Genomic DNA, 16292 nt, shown 5'->3' with positions numbered 1-16292 from the left:
AGAAGATATACTCATTCATTAATATTATCACACTCTTTCCCCAGAAAATCAAAAACAATCCCCTTCATTTTGAACACTAATTTTTTCCTTGTTCTTCTTTCAATCTTCCAGAAATTTTTATTTTTCCATTTAACAAAATGGACTGGAATTATTTCAAGATCTTCCCTATGCTCATTCTTATTTCAATGTTTAAAATGCATTTTTAATTATCTAATTCCCTTTTCCTGATGCCAAAGAAAGAAGGTAACTCTTATATTGGGTCAAATTCTTTTTCTTGATCATATAACTCTGATACAACTTTTATTGCTTTGTGATGTTTCGTGACGAGGTGTAACGGTTTCCGCGAACAGACCGACACAAAATAATAATTGACACACGTTACTTCTAACGAATGTACGTTTTTATTCTCGTCAGAAAGAACAGAAGCCGGTTCTTTATGAATCCCAACTTTACAAAAAAGGCCTTTTTTTTTCTCTCAGTCTAAAAAACCGCGCTCGAAGCGGAACCCGACAAAATTATACGCGTGCAGATCTTAAAACTAAACTTATCCTACTTATAACTACAGGGAGGAACAATATATACATGTAGATAAAAAATAGTTGAATATTGAAATACTTGGTGGGATACCACTCTTGAGTCCTGTTTGATTATTTTATATCTTCCCGTGTTCTCGGTGAATCTCTCACTCCCCCGTCGTATCCTTCCCTTTGTCTTTGCTGCTCACTTATCCGCCTCGGTCGAGAGCTTCCTTTTCACCTCTTCACTCTCCACAGTCCAGTCCAAAAATGATTCACCTTTCGTTCCTCGAGACCCACGGCGCCGTCCCTTCTATTGTTCTATACGTTGACTCTTTCTTGGAAACGATAATCCCACCCGAAGGGTAAAAAGGAGTGGTGGGGAAAGTGAAGGAGGATAGATAATACAAAAGAAACAAAGGAATTTCTAACACTAGTTATATTACATATTAAAAACATATAAAATACGCGAATAACATGGCCGACGGCCACATACGCCCCCCCGAAGAATCAAACCCCGTAGTGCAACCTACGGTAGTTTACTTTATTTCTCCTTAAATTATAACGGTGTTGAGGTTCCGCGTCTCTCACGGTAGTGGGGTCGCTTTCCGTGTCCTCCCTCTCCTCGTTTCTCGATTGAAGTGAAGTCGGATCTGGCCCTATATTCCGTCGGGGAATCCAAGTCCTTATGTATTCCTCCGGTTCACCGCTTTCTAAGTCATCGGCTTCTTCCCGTACTTCCTCATCTTTGCGATGGTGCGAGGATACTTTTCTGCTCTCCCTATATATTGGGGAGTAGCATGGCTTAATCCGATCGGTGTGCACCACCCACTTCCCTTTCCGCCGGTTGCTCCTCAACTCCACCGTGACGGGTCCTAAGACGCGTGAGATCCTATACGGTCCCAGGTACTTGGGGGAAAACTTCCCCAAGCCTTTCCTTTTTCCTTTACGCATCAACCACACTCTTTGACCCTCCTTCCACACGCTTTGTTTCCTCCCCTCATTTATCCGCCCCCTATTTCTCGAGTTTCGATTCCTTCCCAGTTCATATGCCGCTTCTCTTATTGCATTTAACTTATCAATAAACCTCGGGCCGTGCTCTCGGCCTTGTTGATTTTCTAGGTTTTCTTCAGGAAAAGCACTTGGGAACCGAGGATCGAAACCATATAATAGATAAGCAGGAGACTCATCCGTAGCGGAATGGGTTGAATTATTATATGCAAATAGACCCGTGTTGATGAATCTGTCCCAATCACGGTTGTTACCTCCTGATATTTTTGCAATTATACCACAGATGGTTTTGTTAAATCGTTCGCACACCGAATTGGAACACGGTCTATATGCGGTTGTCACATTATGTTTAATCGTGAGCTCGTCGCACACCTTTTGGAACGTGCTGGAGGTGAAGTTCGCTCCCCTGTCAGAGACGATCACCTCAGGGCACCCATACCTACAAATGATGTTATTAAAGATCGCCTCAGCAACAACCTGGGCTGATTGATTGGGGACAGGCATTGCTTCCCCGTACCGAGTATATAAATCGACGACCGTAAGGATGTACTTATTCCCCCCGTAAGATGTTTGGAGAGGACCAATTATGTCAGTAGCCACCTTCTGGAAGGGAAACTCTGCAGTTTCCGTTTCCTGAAACGGCGCTCGACCCCCGTGTAGATTGTACCTTTGGCAGGTCTTGCACCCTTTTATTATACGCTTAACGCGGCTTTTCAGGTCTTTGATGTAGTAATACCTGTCAATAAGATCACACGTTTTTTTCACACCTAGGTGACCAGACAGCGGCGAACTATGGAATAGCCATATCACCTGGTCGGTCATGTCCTTCCCTACGCATATGCGAGTCCACCTCCTGAGCCCCATTTTTCCGGGCTTTACGTGTACGACCACATCACCATCTAACTGGAATTCAGATCCATCTCTTCCACTAGGCACCCATCCGCCTTTCCCTTGATGTTTGTGGCCTTCCCGTATTTTTTTTAAGAATTCATCTTCCCCTTGAGATTCAACCACTTTCTGCCAAAGTTCTTGATTTTCTACGACGCTATTACACACTTCATTTCTCACCTCTCCCATCCCTGAGCTTGGCCGCGACAGCGCGTCGGCTATCCCATTATGCTTTCCTTTTATGTGATTGATCTTTACATCGTAATCTGCCAGTTCCATCGACCATCTCATTAATCTCCTATTATGATTTCTCATATTGCTCATAAACACAAGTGGCTTATGATCAGTGTGTATTACAATCGGATATCCTAACACAACAGGTTTAAAGTGGCGCAGGGACAAAACCATCGCCAAACACTCCTTCTCGATCGTGGAGTACTTCTCTTCGGTATCATTGAACTTCCGGCTAAAGTATCCCACCGGGTAGAAATCACTGCTTTCCATTTGCCCCAGTACCGCACCAACACACTTATCCGATGCATCGGTATATAGGTGAAATGGGGCGTCAAAGTTGGGGTGTCTTAAGAGGGGGGGCTTTGATAACATGGTTTTAAATTCATCAAAACTTTCCTGACACTTCTTATCCCATAAAAATTTCCTATTCTTTTTAGTCAAATTGGTTAAAGGTAATGCCAAATCGGAGAAACGTGGTATGAAGCACCTAAAAAAACCGACCATACCTAGGAAACTCCGGACGCCTTTTATATTACGGGGGGCTTTCACATCACGTATTGCCTTGACATTGTCCTCGTCCGGGAGTATCCCACTCTGGCTTATAATATGCCCCAGATACTTAACCTCGCTTACGATAAAGCGGCTTTTTGATGGATGCAACTTTAGGTTGCTCCTATCGAGTGTGCTTATGACCTCACCCAATAGAGTTATATGGTCATCGAGGGACTTGGAAAATAGTACAACATCATCCTGGAAAATATAACAATTTATCCCTACAAAACGGGCCAACACCTTGGACATCACGGCTTGGAAGAACCGGCCACTATTTTTCGCTCCCTGTGGGAGGCGGCACATCTGGAATTTGCCCCACGGAGTGGAGAAAGCATAAACATGCCTAACAGATGCATCCAAGCTTATTTGGAAATAGCCGGATTTCAGATCTAATACTGAGAAAAATTTACTGCCGTGAAATTTGCTCAGGATTTCATCTACGCGAGCGATGGGGAACTCTTGCGTCTCAGTGAGGTCATTGACCCGTCGGAGATCCAGGGTCATCCGGATTTCCCCATTATCTTTCTCTACAATGTGAATGGGCGAGTTCCACGCAGACGAACTCTCCTCGATGATCCCTGCTTTTAAATAAGACTCCGTTAATGCTTTTAATTTCGGTAAATAACACTCCGGAATCCGGTATTGGCGTGTACTCACCGGTTTACTTTGGTCAATTTCTGGCTTGTGTGATACCCCAATCATACCCGTTAGCTCCTCAATAGACTCGGCGAAACATCCCGGGTGTCTCTCAAATATTTCGTAAACCCATTTTTTCTCCTCTTGGCACAAACCCTCCAGACCCTTAATTGTTACAGGAGTGACATTAAGGCATTCATTATACTCCCCCTTATCTATGCTATGGTTAGGGGCAATCCCTTTCACAGCCATCCTCACACCATCAATGATCTTGTATGCGTTGTTGACAGCGTCCATTCCTAAAATGCCGTCGTAATCAATATGGTCGGGCAAGTGCATGCACGCTACCGTCGCATTACATTCTTGGTCGCTGTAACTTATCTTAACCCTTAGGACTTTCTCGGATTCGGTAACAGCGCCGTTTATCCCCCTGATTCCTACATTCTCGCCCTCTATTGTTGCGCCCCTTACGTCCTTCCGCGACAAGCCCTCTATCACAGCCGAACTTATTATTGATCTCTCCGCGCCGGTATCGACCAGGAAATATAGCTTAGTATTCCCGATTTTCCCCTCAGCGATGGGAAGGCCATTCCGCGACTTGACTATCTTATTGGTCAGACTGAGTTTTATGTAAGGAACGTTATGCTGACCTTTCTGACGCTCCTTTACCAGTTTAAATGGGGGTTCTTGCGGCTTGGGCAGTCCCGGGCGAAATGCCCTACATTATCGCATGCGTAACATCGTTTATTAGAAGTATCCCTACTCTCCCTTTTTCTTTCATCTAACAATCTGCTTACTGCCTCGACTAGCGTATCGACTTTCTTTTCCAATTCTATAATTCTCTTATCACCTTTGTCCTTTCGTGATTCCATGCTATCGCACCCCCCAACCACTGTGTCAGATCTCTCTTCCGTCACTATGCTAACTCCCCTTCGGTCGAAACGACCGTTACATTCGACCTCTATTGACTCCTCGGTCTCGGCAATTTCAAACGCCTCATCTAATGTTTTCGGGGCTCTCCGTAGCACATTGCTTTTAAGGCCTCCCCTTAAACCCTTGATAAAACGCTCTAATATCACATCATCGCGCAACATACTTAGCTTCTCATTATCCTTTACCGCCCTTGCTAGCAAGGTCCTTGTTCGTACTGAGAAGTCCGTCACAGATTCGCTACTTCCTTGCCTAAGATTCAAGAGCTGGTCGACGATGTCCCTGTCGCCAGCCTCTCTTTTACTAAAGCACTTGATTAGATCGCGCTTTATATCCTTATAAGAACCGGGGTATTGTTCCAACAGGCACATAAAAGTGGTCAGCGGCTCACCTTTCAGCCTGGATTGTAGCACCGCTACCTTTACCTCGTCATTCCAGCTGGCTAGGCGCGCTATATTTTCGACAGTTTGAAAAAACTGTTTTACGTTTACGGTATCATTCGGTGATCCTGAGAACATGGGGATCATGCCCAGAAAACCCGTAACTACTAACGGCGGACTGAAACCAACCCCATCATTGGTATTAGAACTCTCGACTTGGCAACTCGTGGCCATTACAATACAATTTGCAATTTTGCTATACACAAATTAACAATAAAACGTCACGTGGATACTTGAAACAATAATAAGATGCCTTTGTTACAGTTGGGATCCTGTCGCGGACGCCATTGTGATGTTTCGTGACGAGGTGTAACGGTTTCCGCGAACAGACCGACACAAAATAATAATTGACACACGTTACTTCTAACGAATGTACGATTTTATTCTCGTCAGAAAGAACAGAAGCCGGTTCTTTATGAATCCCAACTTTACAAAAAAGGCCTTTTTTTTTCTCTCAGTCTAAAAACCGCGCTCGAAGCGGAACCCGACAAAATTATACGCGTGCAGATCTTAAAACTAAACTTATCCTACTTATAACTACAGGGAGGAACAATATATACATGTAGATAAAAAATAGTTGAATATTGAAATACTTGGTGGGATACCACTCTTGAGTCCTGTTTGATTATTTTATATCTTCCCGTGTTCTCGGTGAATCTCTCACTCCCCCGTCGTATCCTTCCCTTTGTCTTTGCTGCTCACTTATCCGCCTCGGTCGAGAGCTTCCTTTTCACCTCTTCACTCTCCACAGTCCAGTCCAAAAATGATTCACCTTTCGTTCCTCGAGACCCACGGCGCCGTCCCTTCTATTGTTCTCTACGTTGACTCTTTCTTGGAAACGATAATCCCACCCGAAGGGTAAAAAGGAGTGGTGGGGAAAGTGAAGGAGGATAGATAATACAAAAGAAACAAAGGAATTTCTAACACTAGTTATATTACATATTAAAAACATATAAAATACGCGAATAACATGGCCGACGGCCACAGCTTTATATATGAGATCTTGAAAGTCACTAAAAGATCATTTATAGGATATTGAAATCACTTTGAATCATTGGGAATATAAATAGGTTTAAACATGCATTTCCTATACACTGATATGTACCTATCTAGTTTATTCTGAATTTTTGAGCCTTGCTGTTACAGGGTCAAACCTAAGCTTGTATCATAGAAAGCCTCCACAAAATGACAGAGCATATCACCACTTTTTCAAATAACAATATCATCCATATAGCATTATATTGATTCACTATTCACTATACAATATTCCCCTAATTCTTTCATAATAAGTATATCCATTTTGTATAATACATAATGTAATTGTTTTTTTTTCTATATTTATAATTTTTATTATGTCTTTTATACTTTGTTAATATTTTATTGGGTTTTTTTTCCTTGTTATCAGGGGGATGGAATCCAATTGTTTTTTTGCACAATCAACTCTGCTATTAAATCTGCAAATGGAAAATCTATTGGAACTACAATCTTCTGTCTGTAAAAAATCTTATTAAAAACAAAGTAAGCTTCATGAATTATTAAATGAACCAGATCAGATAATATTTAAAATCATGAATCCAAAAGATGCTTGAATGTAAAAAAGTTTGTTAATTTAGAATGGGCGGCTCTTGGTATACAGAAGAATATAATACTTTAAACATTCAACATGCCCTGTATTGGGACAATACTCTTGGGTAGGTTTTATCTTTTTACTTTCCCAGCTCTCTATGTATAACAGAGGGAAAGTATGTTGATCAGTCAAAATATGACCCATCAAGATGTTTCTTGGAGTTGGGACCATGAAATGTTGAGAAATGCAAAAAAAAAATTGGGGGGTTCTTTCTATATGTATGGATGTTTGTGTGGTGGAGCACAATTTTGTTCACACTCTTTGAAGCTTAATAACTTCTGTGCTTTTTATTCAAACTTTCTGAAATTTTGCAGGGTGGTTTGTGTATTAGGAGATTCGTGATATTAAATTTTGATTGTTAAAGATTAGGGTGGGGAGATAAAGACAGTTGTATGTCATATCTTGAGTAGGGTCAGACGTAATGAAGATTTTACTCATTTACAATTTTTTATAAAATCCATCCCTCCCCTATAAAATAAGCTTTTTGTCATTTTATAATAATTAAAAACATAAAAAGTTGTTTTAATAAAATATCATAACAGATAGCACCACCAAAATTTTAAATGTTACTGGGAAAGTTAAGTGACTGGATACTTTTATTTTTTCTCATAGTTCTGTACTATTACAGATTGTAAATCCATATTCCTGTAGGTTATTCTTTAACATCCTAGCCAGATGGTTTTGATCTTCCTCTCAACAGTTATTTAAATGGACCAAGACTCTTTGCATGTTTTATACATGCAAACAGGTATAGGCCAAGTGCTTTTGTCATAGTGCATAATTTGAAACAATCAGAAAGAATTTTTTTTTTAATGATTTAATCAAAGTTGATATAATTCTATTTGTAAAATGTTTTGTTAAAGGTTCACATTCGGCTTCTTATAACCTCTTTCTTCAGTACCACCATTTTTTTTTTTTATCATATATACTCATACATCTATCTCAGAAGCTCTAACTTTTTTTTTCTGTGTTCTTTTTTCTTTGATTTCATTTAAGTTATTCTGCTCATTAACTATTAGCCTTCTCTTGTATACCTTAAAAACTTCATTCAATTCAGAGAGTAATCTTTCTGCTTCATTAATCAACAATTTCTCATTAGGAATCCTTTCTTTAACCATTAAAGGATTAAAGTTAACAATCTCTTTAAATTTCTCAGAAATTTTTATTCTGTTTCTAGAATTTGGTGAAAAGATTCTGTATGTTTCATTATTGGTTTGAAGGTCCTGAAGATAGACAAAGAGTGTCTAAGCACAGTCTGTATTTCTATAATGTTTATTTCATTAAAAGAAGATATTAGTGTAATTGTATACTGAATGAAATAACATTTATTATTTTTCTTTCATTTAGGCATATATAAATGTAAAGTACCATAATTAGAATTATAATAATAGAGTACTTATGTAATACTAGATGTATACACTGTCAGATGGTTTTAAAATCATGATTTTAACACCATATGACAGTGTATATGTTAGGCTCAAAGACCTAACATCAATGCTGTAACTAGCCATTCCTGTGCCCTGTGCAAGAATTTACATTTAAGCCCCTTAATTAATTAGGTTTGGGAAAATAATAAAACAAATACATGCATTTTGGACCCCCCTTCCAAGTGGGCCCTGTGCGGATGCACCTACAGTATTGCCTCTGCCTAGTTATGGCACTGCCTAACATATACACTGTCTTTGAGCCTAACATATACATCTCTCTAATTTGGTGTGGACTTTGAAATACTATTTGTCTAGAGTATTGATGTTTTTGTAGTCAACATGATTTTAATTCAAGCAAAATTCTGATGATTATTATTGATTATAAATAATAATTTATCATCAATAATCATCGTCAGAATTTTTCAATGCTTCAAAAAGTACATCTCTTTTTCTATGTATAAGGAGCTTTTCTTTATACATCCCTTCACAATATATAAATTTTGTTGGAACTACATTGCATTTTAATAACTTTCTTTTCATGAATTAATTAAATTTGAAACATGCATTTTCAAAATGAACAGAACAAATTGATGCATGGTAGCTGGAAATTGTTTTTTCCATTTTCATAAGCCAAGTTGTTAATGTACTGTACTCTTGATTCAGTGGTATTATCCAGTAGAATGAAATTTCTTTACTGTTTGATTTACAGACTATTTGAACAACCATAAACTCTTGCATGTGTGAAGACCCGAATATAAGAATAACGAGATTTGATTTAAATTCTTTATTTTATTTGCCAACCGATTTTTGAAAGTTAGGGTTAAATCAAACAGAAACAAAGAACGGAAAAACACCCGACAAATTTTCTCATAAAAATTAATCATAAACCTTCGTTCCCACGGTAATACTTTTTTTAGAAGATGAGTTAATTGTTGAAAAATAATTATATCATGTAATTCACCATTGGTCAAAAAGGACTTTCACCCTTGACGTGCATCATGAAATCTCGAACCCGAGATCCCGAAATAAAAGGAAAACGAACGATGACGCAAGAAGGAGAAAAGTTTCGACAACTGTCAAGTGAGTGTGTGCGCGCCATGGATTATCGTCTCCCGCCGTTGAAGCCGTCCATCCCATCCATCCGAATTCTTCGATTTGAACTTTAGTCAATTTGACTCTTATATTCTAACGAACTCTCGTTCTTCGGACTTTATCAACAATCTTAGGATTACTAAAGTATTTATCCTACTCGCGATGTTTTGTAAACTCTCTCTCTCTCTAGTCAATCGAGACGTGGTTCAATAATTCGATTCGATGATATAAATAATATTTCCAATTATGTTAATTGATGTATTTCATATCAATCCCAAATTAAACAGGTATTTTTATTTAACTATAGAAGAGTGTGCGTTTCTTCCTCCATTATCATCATCCGGCATTCCACGATTCCGAAAATAACGCGTATCTATCCGCGAGAAATTTGATAGATTGGTGTCAGTTCCTGACGTGAACAGGATACTACGATTCTCATCCGTAAATAAACATTAACCGCTCGATCCCTAGTCATCCTTTCGACAAACGAGGTCGGACCTCAAGGTCTTGTGCCGTTAAGAGGTAGAGAAGGTAAGAATCATCTTCCATCTCCTACCCTCGGTTAACCTCACACATGTCTATGCATCCATGTTGAAGCATAAGGAATATTACTTTGTTTGCATGCCAACAGATGACTTTTACACTTTTTTTTTTAATATATTAGAACGAACAGCATGGTTCACCATCGACTTTGGAATATGGCTTGCAAATAAGTTTGATGAGACGAACGATCGAAGAACATTAAAATGAAAGAGCTTGTTTGTAACATTAAAGAAGCCTAAATTTGAGTGAGAAAAAATAAGATTTCAATATTTCTTGCATATGTTGATTTCAATGTTTATCTATTCCAAGAATAGGGAGTTTCTGTAGTTTCTCTAACTTGGAAAGTCAGTTCTATTGAAGTCTAAATTACTTGCCAGAAGTTGAAGTTCAGTTTAGACCGAAGAAGAAATAATTTGCCATAATGGCGAGATTGTTGATTAATTGAAGATGATACAAGATGTCGTTTCCTGATTTCCCTTCGGGAATTGTCAATTTAACTGACAATATCGAACCTCTCACGAGTCGGTATTTGAAGAACAATTTACTGCAGTGTGATAGCTGGAGCTTGTTTATTAGGTCTCTGTAAGGGTCATAAATTATAAGGACTGGAGTCACTAGTTTTGTAACGGTGGTTGGGAAAACCGCGTTTTTATCTTTCGTCTATTTTTAAGTGTTTGAAAGATATATAAAACCTTGTTTGTTTTTAATTGCTCCAGATTAACAGATAATTTCTAGAACCAGACACTTCACCTATACTTATATGCTGTCGTCTAACATCTTAACGTGTTTAAATACGTTTAGTTCTGTTTCATATTACCACCTTCTGTACAAAATGTTATGCCAACTACAGGCTAATATTGTGTATATAATTGTGAAATGAACATTTGTTGTGTAACATATTCATTGACTACATAAATTCAGAAGAACCTGGAAATTTTTTAAGCCGAAAACGACTATGAAAGTACTTTGGGAAAATAATTATGACTATAACTATAATTTGGGAAGCAAAAAATCAAAATCAAAAGATATGTTTACATGCTAACCTTTATATTTTAATTGCATAAATTATGTTTACCGAAAGAAATAAAAAATCCATATTATATTATATATGTACATAAATTTTATTAAATAGAATATCCATAACAAATTAAATAATTTGATATACAGTAAAACCTATTTAAACGGAAAGATTTTCCACGAAAGATCAAACCTTTCTTAAACATAATTAAACATAAGCATTTCATTTAAAGTTAAACTTCTCTAAAACGACCAGTTAAAGAGAGTCCTCCGACCGCGACCAATTTCAATTTATGTTTAGAGATTCCCAGTTGTATAGTTTGTCACTAATTGTGGTCGGGTTTACCTATTAAAATATGATTTTTCTAAGCTACAAAAGACACAATCTCTCTGGAACAGGTGGTCGTCTTAGGTGGGTTTTACTGTATATTATAATATAGAGGAAACGTATCTGATACAGTTTTATTTACGAATTTAGTATAAAGTGCTGCTGGGAGTATTTTGTAATAAAACTTCGAATTCCGAGTCGGAGACTGCACAAAGGCAAGTTTCGAGACCTCTTCTTCCGGAACATATTAGCACGGGATCGTACGAATCTACAGGAATTCAGGTTTGCAATAATTATTTTTTTTTAATCAAATGGATTCGTTGTCGTCATATCTGGTTACAAATTTCGCCATTTATGTTTAATAGGAAAGAAGTTTTCTAATGAAAAACACTGCGCCGTGTTCGAGTAAATTATCCTCCATGCCATTATTTTTACCCGGAAGAATATTGCACCTAACCGAAGTGAACGGGAGGTAAGAAATGTTTTATATAATTATAGATTACTCCTTTCGAATACTTATTATTATTATGGAATGTAGTTACAGAGCAAAGTGGGTATCAGCAGAGTTTTTCAATCAGATCATCATCAGCCCCAACATGATCCACGACCACATGCCCAACGTCGTCTACAAATCACTCTTGCAGTTGACGCGCAATAGCAACCAGTTTTTGCCCTGATTCCATTTAAAAGTGTGATAAAATGGCACTAGACGAACACCATTCTACTTCGGAGAACAGTTTTAAACCATGTTTAGTTACTTGTCAGAAAACAAAATTTACGCTCTTATCTGGTTACCAGCACCTTTGGAAATCGTGACTTTTGGTTCTTATCTCGAAACATACGTCTTTGTTTGGACGAAATTATCCTAATTTATAGAAGTCTTTTCTGTCGCCATTATTAATTCCTCTAGAATCCAATCAAAAAACATGAGATCCGAAATCTTTACGTGAAACGAGTTAAGAGTCTTTCAATTAGGTGCCTCCGTACGTTTCTAAAAATTTCCTTTCGAATTTCCCGTCCGGATTTCCTTCTCTTTATTTTAATTAAGGAATGTTCTGTGTGTTAGAATATTAAAAATCCAATGAACATCAGGGTATTTTTCTCAGGTTAATGTACTTCGTTTCTCCGTTTTCTTTTCAAATGATGACTTTTTTCTTCTTCTAAAAGATTTACGTGAAAATAATAAGTCCAAAATAACAAGCAATTCTTTACTCGCATTCGAGTCTTCCATTTCTGCTGGTAGCAAACATTTTAAACGTCTGTCACTATGCAATTTGGTAGTCATAAAATATTTACTTCGCATCAATTCTTTTCATTCGCTTAGATTTGAATTTGTTACGTTTAAGTTCAAAATTTCAAAATCTCTAGCCTTTTATCTAGTCCAAGAGTTAAATTTCATTATAATTATCGTTAACGTTCCAGTTTAATTTAATTGCATATTGAAGTTTAATTTTATTTTTGATGGCATAAATCTATTCCACGTCTATAAATGATACTCAGTACCTGACTCGATATCCACTCAAATGAATTCTACGCCTTAGTGTCGAAATCAGAGCCGTCGAGAGCTAGTGTGGGGCCCCTTTTGCCGCGTTTATTTTGAACAAACGAAATGCATAAAATGTTTCTTTAATAATAAGAGCGAGTCTTTGTTTTCTGTTAGTAAAAATAACGTTAGTTTTATAAGAGTAGGAACTGTTACAGACTCCTAATTTTTCTTTGGGCCCTGGGAAAACACCCCATATCCTTTTCTCTCTGGACGGCTCTGGTCGAAATAACTTTACGATTATTTGATTTTTGATCTTCGCAAAAAAATAAATAAATAAATCGACGAGCGCAAAATTCTGTTAGAAGATTGATTAATTTATATTTTCTCGACGATAATTTAGTTGATTTCCGAAAAAACAATTATTAAAATTTAGGAAATGCTCGTTATAGACGATCGTCGTAACGGTTTATACTTATTTTTACAAAACTGTAGTAACGAACGTTCTGTTCGTCTCCGTACAGAACAATCTATTTTAGTCGAGTCATTTAAAACCCCATTTAAAAGGAAAAAATAGAGATATTTTTATGGAAATGACTTTGCACTAGGTTCGAAGGCGTAGGTTATAAAACAAAATATATTTAATATATATATCTTACTTTCGGAATGATTTAATTTTATTAACATAAACATATTTTAGGAAAAGATCTATGTATTGTATAGCCTATTTATAGTGTAAATAATTGCCATCGTTGTTTTCGAATAGTTGAACATTCCGAAGATATTTCCGATGGTCGTATTTTACATAGAATGTGTGTAGACGTCGAATTTCCCTCGTGTTATTTTTCTCTTTATTTTTCCCTAGACACGAATTTCCCTGGTTCTATCTTTTCCTCACGCTACGTCGCCATTAATAATAGCGAGGTTGAGGCCGAAGTTTTCAACGCGAAAACGTGTACCTCGGACGTTCAGCGCCGCTTTCCTGTAAGCCTAGAAGTTTGGAATGTCTAGCATGATTACGTCGACTTTCCAAACGCCATTGTCAAACTTCCAGGCTTACAGGAAAGCGGCGCTGAACGTCCGACGTACACGTTTTCGCGTTAAAAACCTAGGCCTCAACTTCGCTAATAATCGAAAATTGTCCGTTTTCTTCGCTTAATACAATTATTTTTCAAACAAAATTTCGAATCGCCGCTACAAAATTTAAAAAATTCGGATCAAACTTGGAAGTCGATGGGTACGACTAATTTCAACGTTTTCTCTCGATACTAAAAGGACGAAAAAAACTAGTTATTTCGGAATAGAAATACGCGATTACTTTCTAATTATCTTAGATTTAAAGAATTCTTTTTGTCTCGGAAAAATTTCAAATACGGGTTCAAATCACGATTCACTACTAAAATCTACTTTTAGCAAGTAATGGCCACACTGACCGCACCTTCACACTATAAAGACCAGATAGGGGAACTAATCAGCGATCGTCAAAATTCCTATTTCGGGTCACAGTTAGCTAGTCACTCGCAAATTAAAACTAATAGGAAAGTAAATAAAAATTTAAAAATTATTCCTATAGACAAACCGAAAGAAAATATCATGTATAGAAATTAATTTTTTAATATTTTTAGTTTGGCTCCGCACGCGTAGACCGTATGTTCTATCCAATCGTTGTGTATATATTTTTTATATAGTGTATATATGTGTTATTAGGTAGTGAATTAAATCCGTTTGTTTTTATTACGAGTTTCACGTTGTTATTATTTACGCCCGAAATGAAATTATTCGCTTCGTTTATTGTTATCTCTACCATTGTTAATTTAGTAATAAAGAGAGTATATTTGATAGCTCTTCTACCGAATTGGTCTTTGATGTTTGAATCACGCTTATTACTTATAAAAATAAGACGATTTTAACTAGGAAGAAAGGGGGAAATCAATTTACAGGAACTTGGTAAGACTTAAAGCATTTGGAAGCACTTTTCTTTGGAACTTTAACCTGGAGGAGCACGAGGCAATACAGCTGCGCGGTGATGTAGATAAAACGAGTAATTATTTATTGTGACATCGTCACAATGCCGGGCTACAATTTTTAATCATATTTTTAATTTATTTCATTTAAAATATATACTCCACCTCAAATTAGTACTATAGTGTTTTGCCCCTATACATCATACTTTTCCGTGCCGATATCACTGCTTTCAGGCGGAAGTTTTGAATTGAAATGAAGTGACTTCCGGTTTGCATGGGAAGTTCGTATATGGTTAATCGGGGCCTCCTGCTCCAAATCATTCCATATCTGGTCTCGTCTTTCATCTATTTAATTCCGTTCTCGAGACAGACGGAGGACAATGGGAATTTATAGGTCTACAATTTCAAATTGCAGCCCAATATACGTACTGTTATTAAACGTGCGCAAATTCAGCAGTGCGCAACTGAAATACATTTAATGTAAGTATATTCAGATATTCCTATTAACAAAAATACTTTACCAAAATTGGGCGTCCTACGGGTCAGATGAATCATAGAGTACAGTACGTTATAGAGAAACTTAGATTTAGTGTGAGAAACGTTCGGTCTCGGCATAGTTATAGAACTATTAATGTACAATATTTTATCTTAAATGGATATGCCTTGAGCGTAAAATGGGCAAAAATTTCCTATCCTTTGTTTTCAAAGTCTTTGTGTTCAACGGATTAAATATTTCCCATCAGGATCATTTAAAAAATACTACGCTTATTTTCAGTGTCATCGTTTCGTAGGGTTCCGTATCCTTTAACTTGTTAAATGATGATTTTACAGTTTCATTTTCAGATAGTACCAGTGGTACACTCAGAGGAGAGCCAAGAGGGACATCGTCAACTGGGCTACCGCTAACTAGGCGCCGGACATCTGCGCGATAAAATAAGAGATGAATAATAGACAAAATATAAAATATTTTGTTTTTTTTCAATAAAAATCATCATTCTTTTTTTTGATCCTGTAAATTTAAATATTTTTTTAAGAAACTAGTTAAATTAAAAAGAATTTTGTAATTAACAAACGTATTTATACATGTTACATATTTTATTTATTTATTTTCTAACAAAATAAAACCGCGTGCTGATTACTTATGAAGCTGCTAAGTGATATAAAATATATAGCAATTTTTAACGGAAATCTGTCTTGAGAGATTTTTTTGGTACTAGAGTGTCTGCTAAACCAAGGTTCTGCTGTAATTACAGCTGTGTTCAATAAAACTATCATTAATTTTTATTCTCTATCACATTTCTAAATTATAATACTTATTTCATTTCTTAAAATCATTAACTTTTATAATACAGTGATACCTGTTTTCGTCCATAATCCGTCCGAAAATAATGGCGAAATCCGAAACCGACGAAAACCAAGGCAATTATTTCCGTACGAATTAATGTAAATCTAATTAATTGGTTCTAGACACTCCAAAATACATACTTAAACACATTTTTATAGAGAATAAATATAGTGTTAATACTAAAAACAAGAAATTAATATAAAAGACTAATGTAAAGAATAAATGAACATTTAACATGGCATTTTGCATGATGGAGCTAA

General features: G+C 36.8%; 1 protein-coding gene across 1 annotated transcript in view; it reads left to right on the top strand.

Annotated features, from left to right (window-relative positions):
* The window catches only part of LOC136982478 (diacylglycerol lipase-beta-like), a 76813-nt gene extending 62356 nt beyond the window's left edge, over nucleotides 1–14457 (top strand). Inside the window, exons 11-13 of the mRNA XM_067278970.1 lie at nucleotides 11391–11522; nucleotides 11606–11712; nucleotides 11779–14457. Of these exons, the coding sequence (XP_067135071.1) occupies nucleotides 11391–11522; nucleotides 11606–11712; nucleotides 11779–11917 (378 nt within the window). The 3' untranslated portion in view covers nucleotides 11918–14457. The remainder of the gene's footprint in view (nucleotides 1–11390; nucleotides 11523–11605; nucleotides 11713–11778) is intronic.
* The last annotated feature ends 1835 nt before the right edge of the window (nucleotides 14458–16292 follow it).

This window comes from Centruroides vittatus, unplaced genomic scaffold, assembly GCF_030686945.1.
Source record: "Centruroides vittatus isolate TY-2023 unplaced genomic scaffold, ASM3068694v2 contig_846, whole genome shotgun sequence".
Lineage (NCBI taxonomy): Eukaryota > Metazoa > Arthropoda > Arachnida > Scorpiones > Buthidae > Centruroides > Centruroides vittatus.
Note: the sequence above shows the minus strand (reverse complement) of the source record. Positions and strands in the feature narration are given on the sequence as shown.